The sequence below is a fragment of the Sinohyriopsis cumingii genome, chromosome 16 (assembly GCF_028554795.1).
Source record: "Sinohyriopsis cumingii isolate HCF-2022 chromosome 16, ASM2855479v2, whole genome shotgun sequence".
Classification (NCBI taxonomy): domain Eukaryota; kingdom Metazoa; phylum Mollusca; class Bivalvia; order Unionida; family Unionidae; genus Sinohyriopsis; species Sinohyriopsis cumingii.
In genome coordinates this window covers 39,271,995-39,295,696 of record NC_142976.1, presented here as the reverse complement: position 1 = coordinate 39,295,696, position 23,702 = coordinate 39,271,995, and the positions used below count along the sequence as shown (strand labels likewise).

Below are 23,702 nucleotides of genomic sequence, written 5' to 3'. Positions count from 1 at the left end.
TCCTTAATAAATTCCCTTAAACTTTCTCCCTCATACCCAAGCTCTTTACCTAAAGCGACCAAGTTCTTAAGGGATGACATCATTAATAGCAATAAAACAAATCAAATTTTGCAAAAGAAACTAACCTTATATTCATGATGAAGGCAAGTAAAACAAAATGAATATGTATTTATACTAGACCCACAGACCTAGAACAACTAAACAAAATAAACACCTACTTGAAGATCATCTTGTCAAGAAGGTCACAATCGAATATAAACAATAGGTATAGACTTTCACAAACAATATGATGACGATTCACTTAATCCAAAGATGCCACTTCTGACACCATTGTCGCAGGATAGAAACCGAGTGGGTCTTTGGACTAAATGAATAAGACAAACACAATGTGAGAAAGATGGAAATTTATGAAATGAATTATTAAAGAAAAATATTTGATGTAAAAATACAATGATTCTCTCACGCTGTCAACATACGATTTACTTAAATCACTCTATACAGCATTCACACATTGAAAATAAACCAAAAATATGAAATCAATATGAAGTACAGATCCAAGAAGCCTCATGGACTGCAGATACGCTTCAAACACTATTACACTACAAGAGAGATTCACATAATCTCGAATATGAAGTCCGATGAACAGAACTAAGATTCAAAATAATCTTATGAACATAAAAATGCAATTGGAACAATAATTACGCGATAAGACATTACAAACCGAATAAGCTTCGCATATCAAATGAAATGTAAATTTAACACTTACCCCAATGCATTGGCGTATTAACCATTAAGCAGACTAAGCACGTGCTTAGGGCACCAAGGCCAAAGGGGGCACCACAAAGTTGAGAAAAGGGTGGAAAAAAAAGAATGAAGATTTGTAAAAAAAATAATTGATAAAACTAGTGCAAATTGATCATAATATTCTGTTTCTTGATCATGGTGCACCCTAGGGTTATCTTCCCAGGTGTACGTGGAAAGGAGGGGGGCACCAAGATTTGTCAGTGCTTAGGGCACCAGTGAGCCTTAATCCGCCCCTGCCTCTATGGCTGGAGAACAATCGAGAGTGTACACTCTTGATGTAATCCAAAACTACCAGTGTCGATTTAGAAATCGATCTTACTTAAATCCATAGGAGAGTCAACAAAAGTCAGGGTAAAATACCCGTGCATATCATGTTATTAATGTCCCTTGGTCGCAAGTAATTTCTGGCGAGATGCATGTTAAGACAGTCGCTTACCTGGAAAAACACTTATTCACCCTAGATAACGTTGTACGCACGTACAACGAGAAATAGTCAAATAGTTCTAAGGCAAAACCAAGTTATTTTTTGCCTAATTCTGTGACAACGGGGAACAATTTGTATTTTTGTTTTTATATAAAGAAAAACTGTTAAAAGCATGTTGCATTTAACGTGGTCTCCTGTGTTGGTTATATTTTTATTTCTCTCGAAATCATTCATCAATCAAAATATTTTGCCAAATTGACACCAGTTGAAAGACTGTCATAATATTTTTGTTATTGGGTTATTGGGTTAGACGCAGTCTAGTCGTCGCCGTTGCAAGATAAAGTAATGGTAATGTTCCCTTGTGGCATGGTTGATTGTTCATTGTTATTTTCAACATCTTTTACCACTGTTTGGGGAAGAAATACTTTTGACCTTCTGACCAAAGGAAAAAATAAAAAAATAAGCACTCCATAACCAATAAAATAATACATAGTGTTATTTGAGCTCATTTAATTTCTTCCTGACTGTATTATTTTAGGTGCTGTGAACATTTCCCAAGATGCCAGCCAGTTATGCGGATCTTTTGTCTTTTGTAAAGTGACATGTCCAGGAACTGCTCAATTCTCAGTTTCATCTTCTTTTTGGTCTTCGCAGTTTGGAAGATAAAATGACGTGAAGTTGTTAGAAATATTAAGTGTAGTAAGACATACCATGCTGTTTGCAAGTAATGAAAAATATTGAAATTTAACTAGATATAGGCCATGTGTGGAGAGGATAAAGAAGTAACCGAGTTCAGCAACACTTCGGAAGATTAGAAACATCGTTAAAAAGAGTACATTAAGAAATGAAATAAAGAAAACAGACATCAAAATGAAAATGTGAAAACCTGGAAAAAGGAAAACAGCGGTTATACACAAATCACACTATAAAAATGGTTGGTATGTATCTTTATTCACCACAAACTGTGTTTCTGAGAAATGGTTGTATATTGACCTGGTAAAGCTGACGACATCTTTGCGTTGTATCGTAAATTTAGTTGAATTCAAATTTAGACATGTATCCACATCAAACACGTGAATTAATTGCATGTCACTCTCTACAGCTTGGGTCATCTTCCCATCAATGTTAATGCTTACATCAATGTCATTATCACAGAATAGAATCTGCAAATAATGTTTTCCATAAACATTGCAGTACATTTTGTTTGATACGTGAACTAGGCAAATCAACATTTGAATTAGTTTAAATTTTTTTAAAATTTTATTTTTATTTATTTATTTTATTTATATAGCGAATTAACAGTATCCACAGGCGAATAGGCAAACATATCAAACTCGTTAGAACAAAGAGTAACAGAGTGGAGAGAGGTAAGGGAACCAGACTATTCCACAATCGGCTTAGTCGGTAAAAACAAAGCAGAGGATGCTCCCATTGAAATATTTGAGACTGGGTATCTAATCTATTTTACTTTCATTGGCAACAAATACTGAGAGAAAGTAAAGCCGTCTTTCTATGACGTCATAATATCGTCTGTACTACTGGTAACAAGCCAACCGATTCTCATCCGCCAAGATGGAAACTTTATTAACGTTCGATCTAAATTATGAGTTATGTGAATGAAAATCAAATAAATGTTGAAAACACCGCAGTCACTGCGATCGAACACCTGAGGCGCTTCAGAGACATCATACTTTGCAGGGGAGAAGGTAATAATTTATACATTGCAGTAGCATCAATGTGAAATTGGTGGTATTCCGCAATACAGTACTGCATGTAGTACAACTCGCATATCATGTACGCGCTCTGAGTCGCTTTTTGCAGTAATTGGTGTAATTTTGGAGAATCTGATTACATATACCTCTAAATTGGGTTTATTCAGTTTATTTCGCTCCTTGTGCATAAAAATTACACTGAATATTATTGTATAAATTTCTCGAGAAATGCTAAACGCAAATTCATTGATGACATACATTTTTAGACGCAACCACCGGTTTCTGTCGCGCGCTATGATGTAACAGGGAGAGCGCTTGCTGTTGGGAAGACCTTGTACTATAAATTTAATAAAACCACGACTGTGTCGTCATTTATAAACAAAGCTTGGGAAAACACCGACAGGAAATATACTCAGTACGGCACACAAGCATATTAAGTTGGAGGTAACTAAGTAACTTCGTATACATCTCATGTATGGTATGTCCAGTGCCGGCGCCAGACTCGGCCAGACTATCTGGCGCCCTAAGCAAGGTTAGATTCTGGCACCCCCCCCCCCCGAAATATCAGTTTCAGAATTTATAAACGATACATTTTTTTTTTTAAAATGCGCTCCCTTGAAATCAGCGCCCTAGGTGGCTGCCTAGTTTGCCTATATGGTAGCGCCGGCCTTGGGTATGTCGTATCTTATATTTCAATTCGTGCATAATACCTATTTTTCCCATACAAATATCTTCTTTCATACACTCAAACGACAGAAAGGTGGCAGTCAGGTTATATTTATTTTAGTTAAATTTTGCATTATTGTTACTCAGTTATATCTGGTTCATCTCAATATCTGCTCCAGAAACTTCAAAAAGTTCAAAACACACCTGCTCGGATCATACTTATAGTACCACGATCAGAGCACACCTCCTTGCTGCTCTGTACCCTACGCTGGCTATCCATTCGATCCAGAATCAAACATAAAATTTGTTCTCTGTGCTACGTTTTACTGTTGGACTCTAGTCCAACATACCTATCCGACCTCACCCATGTGTATACACCAGCAAGATACTTACGCTCCTCTTCTGACAATAGTATACTCATTATTCCCACTATGAAAACAAAGTCATATGGACAGCGTTCTTTTGCATACCAGGGCCCAGCTACGTGGAATGAATTGCCCACTGAACTTAGACACAAAGACACAGTGATCACATTCAAGAGGGCTCTCAAAACACACTTATTTCGATTGCAAGAACAAACTTAAAGACCTAATAATGTTTCCTACCTGAAATATTCTCAGCATGTTTTTTTTATTTTTTTAAGTTTTTCTAATTTCATGTTGTTTGTTTTTGTAATAATATTATTATGTTTTTTTTATCTTATAGGTGTTGTCTAATGTTGGAAAGGGCTTAGAGCTTCTAAAGATTATTAGCTATTCAAAGTCCTCATTATTATTATTATTATTGTCCAAATATTTAACCAAACTTTTTTGAGAAATGTTAGCTATGCAATATTTGTTTACAAAATAAAAACATCAATGTCCCTAGTCAGGTTCACAATGATCTTGATTTTGGACAACATCAAGTCCAAAATACAATTATGCATAATCTGTAATCATAGAGAAAAACTAACAAATACAAATTAAATATATAACAATTTACATGTTCACCAATCACTAACTTTTAGACCCGTGATACATGGAACTCTGATTTAAATAGGGACTACTTCACTGCTTTGATTTTGCAGACGTACAGGGAATTTTCACTGTGTATGTCACACACACACACACACACACACACAGAAAGAGGGAGAGAAAGCACATTTTTAGGTAAATTATGTTTTCTCTGAGAATCCTTAATCACATTGCATTAGGAATGGTAGCCTACTACTTCTTGAATCCAGTCCTACTAAAAGATGAAAATCATCTTCTTCTGTATATATCAATAGACAGATGGCAATAACTCTTGGCCATTAACTCCCCTTGGCACCACCAGGTGTCACTAGTTTTTAGCTGAGTGAAATACTAATGAGGATGTTCACATGGTGGTGTGGTTGGGAGGGTTTTTAAATAATGCAATTGGGTAATGGTAAATATTTTTGGAGTAATATAATTTACTTAAAAAGTTTCTTTCTCCTTTGATTACATTTTTCCAATCACAATACATTAGGAGAATAAGTAATATGAGGAGGAGATGCAGAGCATCTGACCTCTACCTTGGGTATCCTTCTAGGGAAGGATCACTGTATCCTCATGTGAATGATAACCCATTCACCTAATTAGATAGCAACAACTTGGGGTCACTTGACCTGTGACCCTAACAAATGGCTAAGAAGATAAATATAGAAATCTTCTTACCTACATAGTTTCACTGGCAAATCCATTGAAGCTAACAGGCTATTATGATTGATTTATTTGGGTCTAGTGGCCATGTGTCCTGTCATCTACTTGATTCAAAGTTTGCCTCTGTGAGCACTAAATCTCTGAGATGATGATCAAGAATGGTTGACTCTGCTTGCCAGCCAACAGCTTCTATTATATCTTGGATCAAAACGTTGCACTTGCACACAAGACTCAGAGATGGCTTGAAGCTTCTGAGCAGTAATCTTTGTCACATCGGAAGGAAGAGGCATTTGCATGTGCCACTACTGGTTTCTGTGCATTTCATGTAATACTTGATAGCATGAACAGGATCTTGTATGGATGCTTTCTCAACCTGTCTAATGGAAAAAAGTGAGCTAGAGATGACTCTCTGTTTGCTGACAGTAGTAACTGTTTTGGGGTTACAAAGAATGGTTGTGTCAAAAGACCCATTAAACCATCTGATCTGAACTGAAGAGAGGTTGGGTCAACATAAAGGGCATACAGCTTGCTTAACCAGCATGCAGAAGTTAAAGTTATCAATAAAAAGGCAGCCAGCTCAGGGATTGAGGCACACAGAGGGATGATGTAAGCCTTCAGATTGGAGGGCTTTCTTGCTCTCAACATTCTCTCGACAATCAAAGGATTGAATACTTTGTCTCACAAGGTTGCCTGAATACAGGCCAAGCATGTAGAAGAAGAGGAGGGTTGGGGTAAAAAAAAGACCACCAGTGTCCTATGGCCATTTTTAATTTTGCACTAGATGTGGCTGTTACCAAATACTGGTAAGTGTCTAAAGTGTGCAGCAAAATTGAACATTTGAATGAAGAGGTGATATCAGACCCACATATTGTCCATCATTATCAACACAGATTTGAGGGGTTGATTTATCAGACTACACTGATGCTGGAATGATCGAACAGGAGGAAGTTGCACTAGATTCCAGTTGATTAAAAATTCCATGTCCAGATGGACAACAATTCTGGGATGGAAGAAGGGCTGACTTTTCCCAAGTCACTAGAAAGCCTAGATGATCTAAAAGAGAAATCATTCCTGCCTCAGGGTAGAACAGAACTTACCAAATGTTTCTGGAGGATATCATCCAGGTACGCTGCTGTTGTTGTAGATGACGTCATTTTGAACAAGGTGCCAATGTAATCCATAATCTCGGTAAAAGCCCAAGGGCTAATGTTAAGGCCAAAATGAGAACTTTGAACTGACAAACTGTGTTGCAGTAAGCAAAAAGATGGAGAATAAGTTTGTGACACAGAGTGGATGGGGATGTAAAAGTATGCTTTGGTCGTATTGAGACTGATGGCATGCTTGTTCCATCAGATGGAGAGGAGGATTGAAGTCACCATGTTCATCTTGAATTGGTTGGCATTCAGAAAAAGAAACAGCCTTGAATAACACCCTGGGGATTGTGATCTTTTCACAATAACCACCGACTTTTTAAAAAGTTTTCTGTTTCTTTTTTGGTGAGTGACCATATCTCCTATTGTAGAAAGGCATTCTTCTTCTTGTGATCTGACAGTGCCTCTGTGGAGAGGGGAGATGAAGAGAGGGGAGGGGATTATTATTAACAAAACCTAAAGCCCTTCCAAATTACCTGGGTTCCCCCTACCTCCTTTCTGAGGAGATAGGGAGATCCAGTGAGCTCAAAATTAAGTTCAACCACCTCTGCACAATTGCTCCTAGGAATCAATGTTGGTGCACATGTGACTGAGAAGATCCACTGTCCTGAGGCTGCTTAACATCCCTTCACTCTGGCAGGGTCTGAATGGTTCCAAACACCTACGTGGGTTGAGCGGAAAGGTGGATGGGCAGTTCCTGAGCTGTCTGCCTCTAAACTTTCTCCATTTTTTCTCCAAAGTAACAATGGACCTAACTGGGTCATCCAGAAAGGGAGGGTATGACAAGGTTTGAGAGACGTGGCTCGCACATGTGACACATCATAACAGGAGTAAATTGGCTGAACCCGTCAAAGCCTGGCCATGGTATAGTAAGCAGCCCTGTTCAGTGACTCTGTCAATCCTGGCCATGGCCTTCATAACATGGTGATTGCTGGGTGTCACAATTGAGTCTAAAAGGTGCCGATGCATAGAGACTTACACACACTGCCACAATGAGATGGAGTTGGCTAGGCCATGTTCTCAATGAATGCCATGCTCTGACCTCAGACATGCAGGGGGCTTCCTTCACTTACTCTCTCTTTCCTTCCCTTCAATGCTAAATGGACTATGGCTTTGAATGTGCATTTCATGTATTTAGTAAACATTTCTCCTGATATGATTTAAGAAGAGAATAAAGTGTATGTTAGCAAATCAGTATGTGACTAACTAGTTAAAAGCATAAATTAGTAAATCATTATGTGACTAACTAGCTAATACGGTAGCCCAGACTTCTTCCCACCACGTATTACAGATGCTGCATATCATAGACAGTGTAGACTTCCATGCTCTGAAGTTGCATAAATAGCATTTAAATGACATTTTGCTGAAACGACACAAGAAGATCAAGCAAAGCAGAATTTAGTTATATATCAGGCTATTAACTTGCTAATATAAATATATTCCCCATTACTAAGGAAGGAATAAAAATCATTCTTCAAAAATAATGTAATTTTAATTGTTTTTACATTAATTGAATTAGTAATATAAATATTTAGATTGGCACAGAAGTTTTCACAAATCATGTTTCTTTAAAACTACATGTATATATCTTTTTCAATTCAGTGATTTTATTTATTAATTTGACTTGCATGTTATTACTTAATACATGTGTGTATGCATGTGTATATATATATATATATAAATATATATATATATATATATATATATATATATATATATATATATATATATATATATATATATATATATATATATATATAATATTTTTTTTCATTTATTTGTTTACAGATGGAACTTGTTGCTGTAGTTGTACTGGATGCAAGTTTAAGAAGCCACAAAAGTCCAAAAGTAAGATAATTCATAAGAATTATAGAATGACTTAAAGATGATTGATATACAGCACTTCATCACTACAAGGCACCCTCATTATAACACAGTTCATGTTATATGCTAGTACAGTCATTTAATTTTTTTTTTAATTATAGGGCAGTTTAATTATATGGTGGTATTAAATGCTGATACAAATTTCTTAAAACTATAGTGTTTACCTTTGAACATGTTTTTATTATAACCTTTGGTAACATGTTATTGTAAAGAAAATATGGCAGCTTGTTAACTATTGTAGATCCTTGAAAAGCAGCTCATTTGTATGTTCGGTTTCAGTATAATTTTTTTTATTATGTTACGGTAGGAAATGTTATTATGACAGTGTTAGTGATGTTTTATTGAAACTCAAAGATATATTCAACAAAGACATTTTTTACAAACTAAATCATGAAGTAAATGATGATCAACAGATAAAACAAAGTTGAGTGAAGTATGAAATGTACATTATAATAGCTGTCAGCATAATGGGTGGACAAGGAAATGTTTGAGTTTCTCATCATTTCAGTTGAATAGCTTCATTTTAGTTAATAGTTGGACAGTACCGTATTATATACAATGGAACCTCATTAATATGGACACCTTCATTTTTAGTGTATGTGTTTCCAGTTTAATAAGTTTTCCTGATAATTGAATCATTTTTATTTTATAATGTCATCATATTGTATACAATATGTACATGTATTTGCTAGCTGCACATATATATTCGATAATGTTGAAATAAATTAATGGATCTATTGATTTTGTTACACTTTATTACAACATGCACTTATGCATAAATAAGTTTAAACAATTACTGGCAAATCTTTTTTATGCTGGCTGGTATCTTGAATCGTGATTGAATTGTTGTCAAAGATCATAGGAGATTCATTTCCGATTATATTTAAAAAGCTGCTTTCAGGAAATGTGTGTGAAGTTTGATAAATTTTCTCTTATTTTCAAAGTTTGCCTCATGAGAATGTTGGACGTTCTTACCATAAAATGTCTGCAAGTACCTCTTCAATATTGTCCAGTATTATTTTTGGTGAACAGTGTTTTTTCAACAGTTTTTTCTTTGTGTACATTTAAAATAGAGTTACTCTCAAAAAATACTTCAACGTGTACCTAGTCTGGCTTGTACGTTTTATTGCAGAACCAGGTTACAGACAAAATCATGCTATTGCTGGAGAAAATAATTTTGCAGGAGGCAGCAAACGGGGTAAGGATGTTAGGGAAAGATATAACGGAATCATCACAGTAAAAGAAAATGAGGAGCCCAGAAGGAGGAGAGATGGGGAAAATGAGGAGAGCAGTGGCCATTCCAATGAAAAGAGATCTAAAGGAAGAGTTTCAAGGAGAGATAAACATGAGAAGAAGAAAGCTGAAGGGAATGTGGAGAAGGTAAAAGAAAAGAGACTCTTTGGAGAAGTTGCTGGGATGGACAAGCATGAGGAGGAAAAATCCAGGACTTCTGTTCTCAAGAGTGTGGAAAAAGAAGATGAAGGAAATCCAGCAGATCTTGATATAGAGGCAGTCCCAGAGAAGAAGGCTTCTTCTGATTTCAGGAGTGAGCTTAACACCATTAATGAATTTGATGTGCATGAGAGAAAATCAAGGAAAGCCATGAGCAAGACTCAGCTTGAGGATGAAAATGAAGACAAGGTGAGCACAGTGAAATCACAAGTGCAGGATATTGATGGTAGGAAGAAGCAAAGGGATGAAAATGAGAAAAAATGTAGAGATAGGAAAGATAGAACATCATCTCAAGTAGATAATATGCAGAAAATGGTCATTAAAGGAAAATCAAAATTGTAATAGAATACTGAAGAGCAAAGGGATGACAGAGAGAAAATTTGTAAAGGGAAAGAAATAACATTAGATGTAGATGATAAACAGTACATAGATATCCAAGAAAAATCAGAAATTCAGGGCATTCTAGTTATTAAAAAGCAAAGAGGTCATAGAGAGAGAAAGCAGTTGAGAAGGAAAGAAAATGAAACCTTTAAAGCAGATCATGGGCAAATCAAATACATCAAAAAGCAAACTCAGTTATGGATGATGTGGTTTTCAACAAAAATCAAATAGAGATGAATCATGGGAAAAAAAATAAAGAGAATCTTTAGCAGACCATTTGGATTCAAACAATGGAGAAAACATTAAGGTCCTAAAAAGTGGGAAAGCTAATATAGATATTGTTTCTTTTCAGGAGGGAACATCTAGAAGACACAGCTCAGGAAAGGAGATCAATAGTAATAAAGATGAGGAACAGACTATAGAAGATCCTAAGGGTCAGATAATGGAAATAATCAGCAGAAAAGTTGGAAATGAAAATGAGGAAAGGGAAAGAGGAGAACCATCCAAAAGGAACGAACCTTCAAAAGAGTTTGAAGATGCAAAAGAATCTCTGATTGACAATGAAGCAAGATTGCAGGCTATAAACAATGTTGATGTTTTGTCTGATCAAGAAAGTCCAGTTGTTTCTAAACAAGAAGAATCTGGTGTAGCTGACATCCATGAAGAGGAGCAAAGAGAAACAAGTAGCAAGATCAAGAAAAAATTAAATTGTACCAATGTGGACCAAGAACTTGAGAAACTTCTTAAAGATGAAGCCTATGCACTGGTCCATGATGTCATTAGCCGAGTCTTGACAGATAAAAAGCTGATGAGCAGTTGGCGTCAGCTAAAAGCGAATAAATCTTCACAAAGTGTTGAGATTCCATCGGTTGGCAAAGCTGAATATGAGAGGAGTAAAGATGAGGCTAACAATGCTGAGCTAAAAGGAGATCAAGCCAGAAAGGAGTCCCTTGAAGCAGCTGAAGTGCCTGGCCAGGATCCAACCTTTGAGATAAAATCTAAAGAAGGAGATCTGGGTGAACAAAATGAAAAAGCTGCAGACAAGCCATCAGAATCAGATGTTTCCTCAGTGGATGTGATTCACCTTTCTAATGAAACCTTAAGCATGATGGCTGGTTTAGGTCCTGTCCCAGTTAAAACAGTGAATGCAAGTCCCACCATCAAGAAGAGAAAGAGTGTCACCTTTGATACCAACATCACCAAGATACATTTATTTGCACCATATAATTCAGAATACAGCTCATACCAGGTTAATTTAATATTTGTATTTTCTGTTCTGCCTGTATAAACATATCACAAGACCTGTTATTATTTAAAATGCATTATAAGCATTGTTTCAGTCAGAACTGTGTATTTTTATTTTCATTAGCAAAAAAGAATCTTTCTTCTCTCAGCATAATTTATATTAAGGCTGTTGCTTGATGTTCTAAAATAACTAACCCAGAGCACATATATTATATATTGAGTTTTGGCAACAAAGGTTATAAAGATCATATGCTTATGAAGGTTTGTTGTGTTCTAAACAGTGAATGCAAAGCTCAGGGATGTAGAACAGGCTCAGTGCGCTCTCCTGCATGCTGTAAGAGGTAATGGAGGTAGGAGCCACAGTGGCTTAGTGGCTCGTGTGCTGGACTCCCACCCAAAATGTTACCAAGGTGTGTTTGTAGACAAGGCACTTACTCCTTCAGTACTAAATAACCTGCTTATGTTGTTATGTTGTAAAACATCAAACCAAACTATAAAGTGCCTAAATATAAGTTTCAGGATACAAAGAAGACCCAAGTAGAAATGTGTCCATACATATGGATGCCTCTGCTATTATGATTTGTAAAAATATGAAAGTACAGAAATCAGCAGCCATCCACTCAACAAGGTCTTGATGCAGATTTAAACCTGTATGGTATTGAATGGTAGCATTTGAACACTGGATGTCTACTGCCTGCCTGAGTGTTTTGCCTGAATTAGCATTAAATTTTTCATACTGTTTTCACTCAGATTGTAAATAGCAGAACATTGTAATATTGATACTAGTTTGACAATATGAAGGCACACTTAATGTGATCAGATTTGAAGTTTTGAAAATGAGTTTAACTTTTATGCTCATGTTGACAGTTTCACCTTTGAAGTGCTGAAACCGTGAGCTTTTTCTCATTTCCACTTAAAACAGGGGTAGAAGACAGTTTTTCTTGTTATTTCCAGTGGAATCCAAGTATGTCTGATTATAGAGATGTTCCTATTGACATTTGCCAAGATATGTAATAGAGATTGTTTAGGATTGGCTTTCAAGCCTATACGTGAGCTAGATGGGTGAAAATTGAACTTTCATTTTCTATTGGATCCATTATATTTTCATGCTTGCCTCATTTTAGCCCAAATCTCAAAGTTACCCAATTTTTTAACAAAGGTTCATCTTCCCATGTGCAGTTTGATTAGGTCTGCATTAAATCTTATGGGTGGATGTCTGAAATCCAGACAAACCATTCTTGCACCTGCAAATTTCTTCAGCTAAGAAAATTGGGCCTCAAAACTACATTTTTTTCTTCTTCAGATATATTTTTTAGTGTGGAGAATGTCTGTGTTACTTGACATCATTGTGAAACTACATCCTCCTTTTTGTCTCTAATACCACCTACGTGGGTCTATTGTGAACCTTCTTGACATTGCAAGCCAAAATTACATCTCTCAGTTTAATGAGTTATAGATTCAACTTTAAGAATAAATGTTCAAGTTAAGATACTGTTAAGATTTGTATAATTTGTGTTGACATTATAAACTGTTTCTTAGCTCATATTTATTGAACCAAAAATTCTTTTTTCACAGGAAAACCCAACATGGAGGAAATTTCCAGGTGAGACTCATATCACATGTACATTTCAAATTAGACTTCATGATAAAAGTTCTGATTTCAACACCTTTGGAAACTGTATATGTACCTGTGTATTGTTACTTAAATCAACATTTTACCACTATCATAATGTTTTACAGTCATCTTGCCTTGAAGGTAACCTTTATGAAGCAGTCACCTGTCTTACAAAATAACATCCACAGGAACCACAGTCTGATCAAAATTGAGATCTCCAACAGAGATTGGAAAGACACAAATACAACATTAAGCTTTGCTGACCATTCATTCAACATTTAACTTAGGCTTTAAATATTTTAAAAAGTAGAAAATGCCATTTAGAACGTGACATTTCTAATGATGACTCCCTAATTCAAGATGAAATCCTAATCTGATAGGTTACTAAAAATAAGTAGACCTGGAATTACAAAGGTCACCAGAGAGTGATTCTTTACTAGTACCTGTCAGATCTACTAATTTTACTTGGCTCTTGATTATATTCAGATTGCAAAAACCAATATGCCAATTGTTGCAAAAATGATCCTGTGTTAAGCAACCATCTGTTTTTGTGGCCACTTCGTTCCTCTGCAGATGTGACTTCTGAAGACAGGCTTTACCATATTTCCACAGGACACTAGAGCTTTATTAAAGTTGTTGTTGTTGTATGGTATAACGCCATTTTTCAGCACATGATAGGCTACAAATGGCGGCCAGTATTAATGGTGGAGGAAGAACCTGGGAAAATCCCCGGAAAGAACCACCAACCCACGAGAAGCTACTGGCAAGCTTTCTCACATACCCACATTGGCTGAATCCAAGACTCAAACCCACACAAACAGAGGTGAGATGGCATTGATGCATAACGGAGAGCGATTTAGACCACATCGGCCACTCGGAGTCCCCTTTATTAAAGTAATTCTAAATAAGGATCCATGTGACATGTTAGTTTAAGTGATTTTTATTACAAAACATGTACATGAAAAGCTTTAACCAGACTTAAAAATTAGATGTTGAAGAGAAGCTGATTTGTAGTTTACGGTATGGGGTGATAAGTTCAAGGGAAGAGGCAAGCAAACAATCCATATGCAAAAGTATGATACAGTATGGTCAGTCAGTAATGACACTTTGTCATAAATGATTTTTAGGATATACATTTTATTATTAAACCACTCACTGACCTTGGCGTTTTTTCAAAGAAAAGTATATAGATTTTTTTGAAAAAAAAGGATTATTTCATTTGAAATATTTTATATTTTGTAAATCAAACAGGTGGGCAGGATGACTTTGCAATGAACAGCAACATCTCTGTGAATGAAAGTCAGTCTGTTAAAAACCTTCCATTTAATACAACCCACACAGAGACTCTCAGCCACCTTGCTGATACTGCACCAGTGCTTAAGCCAGTTGATACTGCCACCAGCAAGCCAGACATAAACTATCAGGTAGAGCACTAATTAACATGAATTATTATATGCTCATTTTTTTCCCCGTTAACTTTACATTGTCTGAATCATTCAGTATTCACCGATACTGAACACGCGCGACAATGCACATGTAGCATTCACGTGAATAAAGGAACTACTTTCTATTGTAAACAAACAATGACACAGACACCAGCACTTTTGATTTGTAAACAAATCATATACACTCGCGTAAGAGGCTCTTTACGTTGTGGTTATTTAAATTTGTTTGTGAATAAACTAAAACATGTTTCGTGGACTGAAAAAAAACCCAGCTGTCTTGACATTTTGTGTTGATGCAATGTTAGGGATTTAAGCTAGCTACCTAGAGCGCTATTTAACATGAATTCTTTTATATATATATATATATATATATATATATATATATATATATATATATATATATATATATATATATATATATATATATTGATGGCAAAGTATCACGTAAAACAGCAGTTTATACAAATGGTTTTTATAAGTGATAAAGACTGTATTTTGTTACATTAAGATTATGTCATGACACTGCATATAATGGTAAAATAAATAATCCACAATAATTCATCAAAATTAAACAAGCTTTTAAGATGTGAAATCACAATATGATCAGTTATCATCAGCATACAACTGCATTGAAGTGATGTAAATTAATTAGCAGTCCTAAACTTTTATTGATCTGTAGGGTCCATGGACATATCTACATATACTGCAGTGATATATTGAGGGTAGTGATAAAGAAGACAATGATACACTGAAGGTCTTCATAGTGAGGGACCTGTACCTATCAGTTGAACAAGTAACAGTGCTCTTGTTACTTTCAGGCCATTTTAGAAATCACACAAAAATTTGTCAGCCTGTTGAATCAAAATGGCTGGAAGCGAGCTCAGAGTGTTGTCAGCAGGGCATTGGAGCCTGTGAATAAAGATAAAGGTCTGCACAAAAACAAACTGGACATGATTCTTCATGAAGATGTGGATCAAAAAGGCTATGAGTATGAGGAGGAGGAGAAGAAGGAGGAGGAAGAGAAGGTTGACTATAACACATCATCTGGTCACAAAGGTAAAATTATTGACCTTACTTATGGTAATATGAGTTCCATAGCTATTATAAGTGGAAGGTTTAGACAATGCGATGATGTGATGTATTGACAGTGCATAACTTAAAAGGTCTATATTATAACAAAATAGTTCGTAAGAAGACCCCCCGAAAAGTAAGATTTGGGGAAGTGGAGACTTACTTTTGGCCCCATACTGTGGCTAAAACCTGGCCCAAATCCTTGAAGTGTAGCATAATTCATTTGGATTATCTACATTATAAGTTTATTCCCAAGTAATCAGTTTGGTATGCCCATGATGTGTTTATGGAGTGGATATAAAATATTACCCGTTTCTTTTCATCATGAATTTTGTTTGCACTCTGTAACTTTTAACATACTGCATGAACTGAAGCACAATTTGGACATGATGCATTATGTTTGAAAGACCAAGGGCAAGTTTGATTGTCATTTTTTTCTGACAGAATTTGTAATGGTGTTATGACAGTGCTTGAATTAGAATATTTCTATTCAGCTCCATTTTATTAGAGAGACATTTGTTAAATATGGATACATTTCTAGCTTTCCAAATACAATAGGTCCAGGCCACATTCCCTTTCACCCAAGGAAAATCATTCTTCTACTTCTGCTGTGTATGCACTGTGCAGCACACTAGACTTGAACAGTGCAAGTTTTAAATCAAAAAGAGATAAAGAACCAAGTACAATATGCACATACATGAACAGAAAATAAATATGTTCTTTAAAAATGCAAAGAATAAATAAAGAATAACATGACAAGAAAATAAAGAACTAAACAATCAAAAATAAAATGTTACAATGAAAGTAAGAAAATAGTAAGTCTTCAGTCTGTGTTTTGAAATAGTAATTTTTATATTTCTTAGTGTTTGATTGCACTAGAGCTAAAATAAAATTCATTTTTGTTTATTCCAATCAGGTTCCAGTAAATATCCTGGGGATGAAAACCTCCATATAAGAGGCTCTGCTTTTGGTCAGGATGATGATGATAATGTTACCATCCCATCAGGTCACAGTGACCCGATTTGGCCCAAGGAACTAGGAGATTCTGAGATGACCACTGGTCAGTCAGGTTCCATTCAAGCAGCAAGTTCTGTGCAGTATCCCAGCGCTCCAAAATCCAGAGAACCATATGATGGCACAGTGCCTGTTAGGAATACGACTCGGCCATTGGATCATGATCAGGATGACCAGTTGGGAATGTATCATGGATCCACTAGTTTGAAAGAAGACGCACAACAGAGGTATATATTGGGGTATAATCAGACAGCATGCAGTTAAATTAATTTATGTTTAACAAGTTTTGCCCCAATATTTAAACCTTATAGTCCTTCTGTCTTAGAGCTGAATGTTTAATTGATGAATCTATTTAACCTAATAATATTTTTTTATTGCATGATATTTCTTATTTAAGTTTATTGAAAGTTTCTTTTTTTAAATAAATGTTTACAAATAACGTAGACTAAAAATGTGTAATATATTAATATTTGTTAGGGTTTCAGTAGCAGCTGTTACATGTTTATCCTGGATGTCACATTTCAAATCTTCAATGCTGTAATATCGACAAAATAAAACACAGAGAACGTGCAACATTTAGAGGAGGCTGTCCATGTAACACGACATTCAATTGCAGACTTTTTAAGAATGCATTATGTGAAACACTTGCTCATGATATAATTTCACTATCAATCTTGAATGCTACCTGTTTACAGATATAATTGCATTAAAAGTGAAATCACATGAGAACTCACACATGCTCCATTTATCTTTTACATATGTCAGTATCTGGATACATTTCCTTTTGAATGATTAAATAAAAGCATGATACTACTCACAGTTAAAAGAAGTCTTTAAAATGAATATATATTGTACTTAGCTATTAGAAATGGTCATTCATTTATACTTTTATTAGTTTATATAATGTAAACGTGTAATAACTCAAATGTCAATCACTCAGATACTCATCATCACTCAGATGACTCTGTAGTGTAACACACTGTAACACATTCTCATATCTGCTTAACACTTTTTCATGTCAGCCAACACATTGTAACACTCTCATGTCTGCTAACACACTGTAACACATTCTCATGTCTGCTAGCACATTGTAACACATTCCCATGTCTGCTAACACATTGTAACACATTCCCATGTCTGCTAGCACATTGTAACACATTCCCATGTCTGCTAACACATTGTAACACATTCCCATGTCTGCTAGCACATTGTAACACATTCCCATGTCTGCTAACACATTGTAACACTTTCTCATGTCTGCTAACACATTGTAACACTTTCTCCTGTCTGCTAACACATTGTAACACATTCTCATGTCTGCTAACACTTTGTAACACATTCTCATGTCTGTGACCATGGAAAAGTCGAACTATTGTAAACTGTAAACATTGACCCCAGAAGTTTAATCAACAGTGCTTTGACTTGTCCATATACTCATATAAGATGAATTTTTATGGTAGCAGTAGTAGATAAGACATAAATGATACAAATATCTTACTTCGATTTAAAAATCAGTAGATATATGCCAGAGCTGGTAGTAGAAATAGACCCAGCCACCAAGTAATCCAAGCTGCTGTCAAATACTTCTAATATCATCACAATATATTGTGCTAATTTCAGAGAAACAGATGAGGACCAAGATGGCAGGGAACTCTGGAGAACCAATCTGCCTCCCCCTCTTCCCAAACCTGACCTGCTGGCCCCAAACCCTTTTCCAAGAAGAGGGAACAGCCTCCCTGTCGTTAGAGGACCACCCCTTCAGACCCCCATGCAAGCTACAACAATATCAAGTCTTGGCAGAATCAAGGGAAAGTCCAACAGCTTGAGCAAAACTCCAATTTCAGATATCAGCCATGACCTTGCAAAGGAGAGTGCCAGAATTCCTACAACCATACCAAGCATAAACACACCATTTGATCCAATACAGGGTAGGAAACTGGGTAAGGCTCATGATGTACTTTTCCAGCCGGCTAGCCTACCTAAGCCTCCACTGAAGAACAATTTAAAAGAAATACTGGCTCCAATTAATGGGAGATCACCAAGTCCTGTTCTGCATGATGTCCTGTTAAGAGGAACATTGCCTCATTCCTACCCAATCCCAAAACAACCACCACTGCATCGCCAGGCTTGGTCTGAGAGAAATGTCATACATGAAGTTGAAGTTGGTGCCTGGGGTATTGATGATCGCACCATGACACCAGATGATGAGGAACCATATATCCATTATCCACATCCCTCTCCCACTCCATCACCTAAGATTTATCAGCCACATCCACCCTCCACACCTGTCACATCAACCTCATCTGCATCACATCTTAGAAGGAGATATAAACTCAGAGTTCCTGATGTTCCTGGCTTTCATGATTGAAATTTGTATAAATACATTTCTTGCAGTTTTATTTTCTATGTGTGTGCAGTTGTTTTTTTATAAAAATGTATCTATAATGTTCATTGTGGCCTCTTTAGTTAAAAATTTTTCTTTAAAACATTTCTTGCAGATGTATTATTTTCACGAACAATTTTGAAATATTTTACAATTTTTTTTCTTTAAACATTCAGAAAGTTTCAAGAATATGGCTATCATTTGGGATCAGATTTTGACTCATTGGGTTTCACAGTGGTTTTTGACAGATTCCATGTTTTTGCAAGGAATTATAACATCAAACAAATTTAAATATAGATAATTTTTTTATAGTTATTTCAGTAGCTGTGTCTGGGACCAATTACACTTTTGATTCCAATGAATCGAACGTATTCTAATTTCATTCAGCTGTGGAGGTATTTTTCATTACTCTTGAAAAAGAGTTCATTGGATAGTTCATGCTTTAATCATAACTTGTATAAAAAATTATAAAATTTTAATGTCTCAAATGCATGTTTCTTTAGGTATGAAATTTTCAGTTGGTAAAACATTTATTAATTTTAGTACAAAACATACAAATGTGTATGGGAAGAACTTAATATCTGTAACACCAATGAGCATGTTTTCCCAGGAAAATGAAAATACATTCCTTTTAAAAACAGATTTATGACATGTTTCAGCATCATAATTCTTTGTGTATTTTTTTGTTTATGGTTTGTCATTTGATAATCATGCTATCATATTTATTTTTTTATAATTATGCAACGAAGTTTTTGATTTCAGGCATCAATTATGCAAATACTGTGCTTTATGAGGATGGAACATATACATTAGAGAAATCTGTCTGAAATATTATCAGGATGAAGAATTTTTTTTAAAGGTCAGGTGGCTGAAATTTTAAAATGAATCGTGTTGTGCTTGTGTTGAGGGAGCTGAGTACAAAGCTGCTCAGAGGTTGAGTATTAATGTATGTAGGAATGAGAGGTGATCTGGTATCATGTTGTAATGCAGTTCTATGGACAGTCAATTGTTGAAACCGATATTACTAAATAGAGCCATTGTGCAGAGTTACAGTGGGTGATTTAGATGATTTGCAGGCCATAACTCAATAAAATGATAATGTAGAATGCTGAAAATTACTAACACTTGAGGTCATACCAAAAGAGAACTGTACATCAGATTTTGTTGAAATCCAATAATAGTGAAGAGAGTAATTTTGTAGAAATAAAAGTAGGAACAGACATAATAATGGAAGGAAAAGATAAAGCACCCTCCTAAAACAGGCTAGCAACAATACTACATCTATTAGTATAAATAGTACTTCATTTTATTCTGGTATTGTTGTAATTATTCTTGGGTATTATTTAAATTAAAAAAATACCTAATGATAGTATGTAATACTATTTACCAGTGCTTTCAGTTGTGAAAGCTGCTGATGTGATTTGTGGAGTTAATACCAGAATATGAGTTTACTAAATTATCTTTCCTTCCATCAATATGTACTTTCTTGCTAAGCATTAGAATGGATGTAATAATGCCTGCTATGTCTTACTTGTGATACATTCAGGATCTACTGCCTGCCATCTCTTGCAAGGTAATACATTTGAGGTAAAACCAGCAGTACTCGTGTCAAACTTGGTAGATGTACTGCATGTCATGGCTTACTGGGCAATAACTAACATTGTAAGTAAAACTGCCAGACACTGGATGTAAAACTGCCTGCTATGTCTACATTGGTGATACAGTAGAAGATGTACTAACTACTGTGTCTTTCTGGGCAATGCCTACCACCTCTTACAGGGCAATACATTAGCTTTAAAACTGCCTGCCTTGCCATGCTTGGTTGATACATTAGATTACTCCTAGCCATCTCTTGTAGGCAGTACATCAGAATTAAACTTCAAAGCAGATTTATTCAAATTCAAAACTAAATACATTTATTATGCAGAATCACATAGAGCGATGTGGACAATTGGCAGCTGTCACTCCATAAAATGATAGAATATGTTAAAAATCACAGTCATTTGAGGCCTTGTCAGTAGAGCTGAACTGCAGATTTTTCTTAAAAACAAAAATCCAATACTACTTAAATTAGTAGTAATTGTGCAGAAACAAAAGTGGAACAGACTTGTATCAATGAAAGTAGAGATAAAGCACCTAATAAAACCGGCTAGCTTAAAGACATCAAGGTCTATTTGGATTAAGAGTACTTTTTTTGGTTCTGGTATTATTAAAAATATAAAAATTTCTTTAAAAAATGCATAATGATAGTAGATAATACTATTTACCAGTGCTTTCAACCCAGAAAGCTGCTGATGTGATTTATGAAATTCATACCAGAACACCAGTTTACAAAAGTATGTGTCAAACTGTCCTACTTTTGTTTGGCACAGTTACTTTTTTAATTATTATTAGATTTCAAGCATTATTTCGCTGAGTTAAAAATGTCTAAATTATGCATATAATTTTTTGTGTGCACATTTATATTATTATTATTTGAATTTCCAACAAGATTTTATGTACTGCCTATTTTAGATGAGTTCAGTTTTAAGTGTTCTTTGTCATAATTTTTACCCCAAATTATGTAAATCAATCTTTTATTTCTACACAGTATTGGGCTCTTCTTCATGGATTTCAGCTTAATTTGATCTACAGTTTCAGAATGACAACATCTCAAATGAGGTTACTAGTTATCAATGTTTTTGCAAAGTTATTGACCCAAATTTTTGGATTATCTCCCCTTTTGTTTCTACACACCAACTCTTTTGTGATCATTATTGAATTTCAACCATATTCAGTGTGCAGTCATCATTTTGGTAGAATTATGACATCTGATTGTCAATATCAAGTGGGTTTTATGTTACTCAATATAATGACTATTTATTATCACGAGATTTAAACCAAATTGGATGTGCAACTTCAATTGATACCTCACTGTTTACTTGTCAGTTTTTAAAATTTTCTTTTAGCAACACTACAGCCCGAACACTGAAGACTCCAACCCTTATTTCCACAAGATAACTTTTATTGGACTTTTCAGATGAGTTCAGGTTTTAAGTCTTTTTGGTAGAGCTCTGGCCTCAGTTTTCTTCATACACACAGTTTAATTTCCTTGCCTAATTCCATTTTTTAAAACACATGATTTCAGTCAAATTTGGTATGATGGCAAATTCTCATCCACTGGTTTCCAGACTGTGAGAGACATGAATTGCATGTTCTAATACAAGTAATAAGATCTTACCCAGATTATTATAGCTTTTGGTATTTATCATCTAGCAAATTTACTTTGTTGTTTGAATCAGGATGTTGAATTTAATATTGATTCACTAATAATGGGAAAAGTAGAAGTTGCTATTTACATTTAACAAATGTGCAAAATGTTTGTCACTAACAATACTGAAAGATGAAATTTTACAATTAGTATTGCTCATATCTTTTGTATGTTGATACTCTTCTTAATCTTATTGGTGATGGTTAATTCTATTTGAACTGTTATTTAGCTTTTAGACCAAATCAATTGTCATTAGGGGTGTTAATACTTGTGGATAAAATAATTTTAGTGTTATGCACAAGACACTGGTAGACATTGTATCAGCAGTTGCTGATTGATGATTGAAAATAATAGTATTGTATTTAAAACCTGCACAATGGTTCCCCTCCCCACATATGTATTCATTAAAGTAGTGCTCTCAAGAAGCAAAATTAGGCATATAAGTACTGGTGGTACGTTGGTTTTCTTCTGAATTTGTCCATTTTCACTAGAAGTTGAGATAACTCGGGAACAATATCAAGACTAGCATATTTTTGATGGAAAGAGAGTGTACCATTTATTGAATCATTTATTCCTACACCTTTATTTTATTTGCATGTTTATCCTTTTATAAGAACCACTTGTTTTCCAGATTTTGTGTTAGTAACTAGATTTATCATCTTTAAGCTCTGACTTAATGGTTAAAAAGGCAGTGATATGCTAATTGAAAATAATCTTGTATAGAACTTTTATATGCCAGATGTGTTCAAAGCTATATTTGTATTGTGTGGAAGATTATAATTATTTCTTTTATTTGAAAGAGTCAAGGTGGAAATATTTGGATTTACGTAAAAGAGTTCTAAAAATTATAATAAAAACCTTTTTTTCATTATTAAGGCCTATTGTCATTCTCATTTTTTCATTTTTCACATTGTCATTTTGATTTACTTAATTCATCTGTGTATGTGGAATCAGTATTTCAATAAACTTTTGCCTACATTACTTTTCTTGTATTTCATTTAATAGAATATTTTGTATATCTATCATGTTTGCATGCCATCATGTCCATGCAAATGGAAGGAGGCTTAAAAATAATTGAAATAAAAGGACCAGACATAGTAGACTAAAGCAATAAAATTAGCTTTTTGTGTTGCTATTTTTCATTCGAGCAAAGCCAAGATACTTTTTTCTTTTTCATTCCACCAGCTGGAAGTGATGATCAAGAAAACTAAAGTTTTCAGTACAAACATGAATTTTCTCCTCACCAGGTTCAGAAGCTCTAAAGCTGCAAATTGGAAATGACTCATAATTACCATAGGTATTGAATATAAGTAGGCTTGGATAAAAATATGGAGAATTATTTTCTCTCTTTTGCTGATTGAATTGTTGACATGTTGCAGAACTGATACTAAACTCCACTTGTGCTTCAGGTATTATCTGTTTACATTCCCTTGCTCTAGGCTATCTAAGGATAGAACTTTTGGGATGAGGACTGGCATTGTTCATTTAATAAGATCTTTCTGTCAGGTCAAGGCCAGAAATGGAATGCAAACACATTCAGAGCA

At 35.0% G+C, this 23,702-nt stretch overlaps 1 protein-coding gene across 1 annotated transcript; it reads left to right on the top strand.

Annotated features, from left to right (window-relative positions):
* Positions 1-2,603: 2,603 nt before the first annotated feature.
* On the top strand, positions 2,604-23,136 carry LOC149780252 (uncharacterized). The gene is made up of 9 exons (XM_089936186.1): positions 2,604-2,934; positions 8,207-8,266; positions 9,435-9,943; positions 10,488-11,384; positions 12,956-12,983; positions 14,247-14,419; positions 15,259-15,496; positions 16,428-16,752; positions 18,146-23,136. Exons 1-9 carry the CDS (start codon positions 2,832-2,834, stop codon positions 18,891-18,893), a joined length of 3,081 nt encoding a protein of 1,026 aa, XP_089792312.1. The 5' UTR covers positions 2,604-2,831; the 3' UTR covers positions 18,894-23,136.
* Positions 23,137-23,702: the final 566 nt, after the last annotated feature.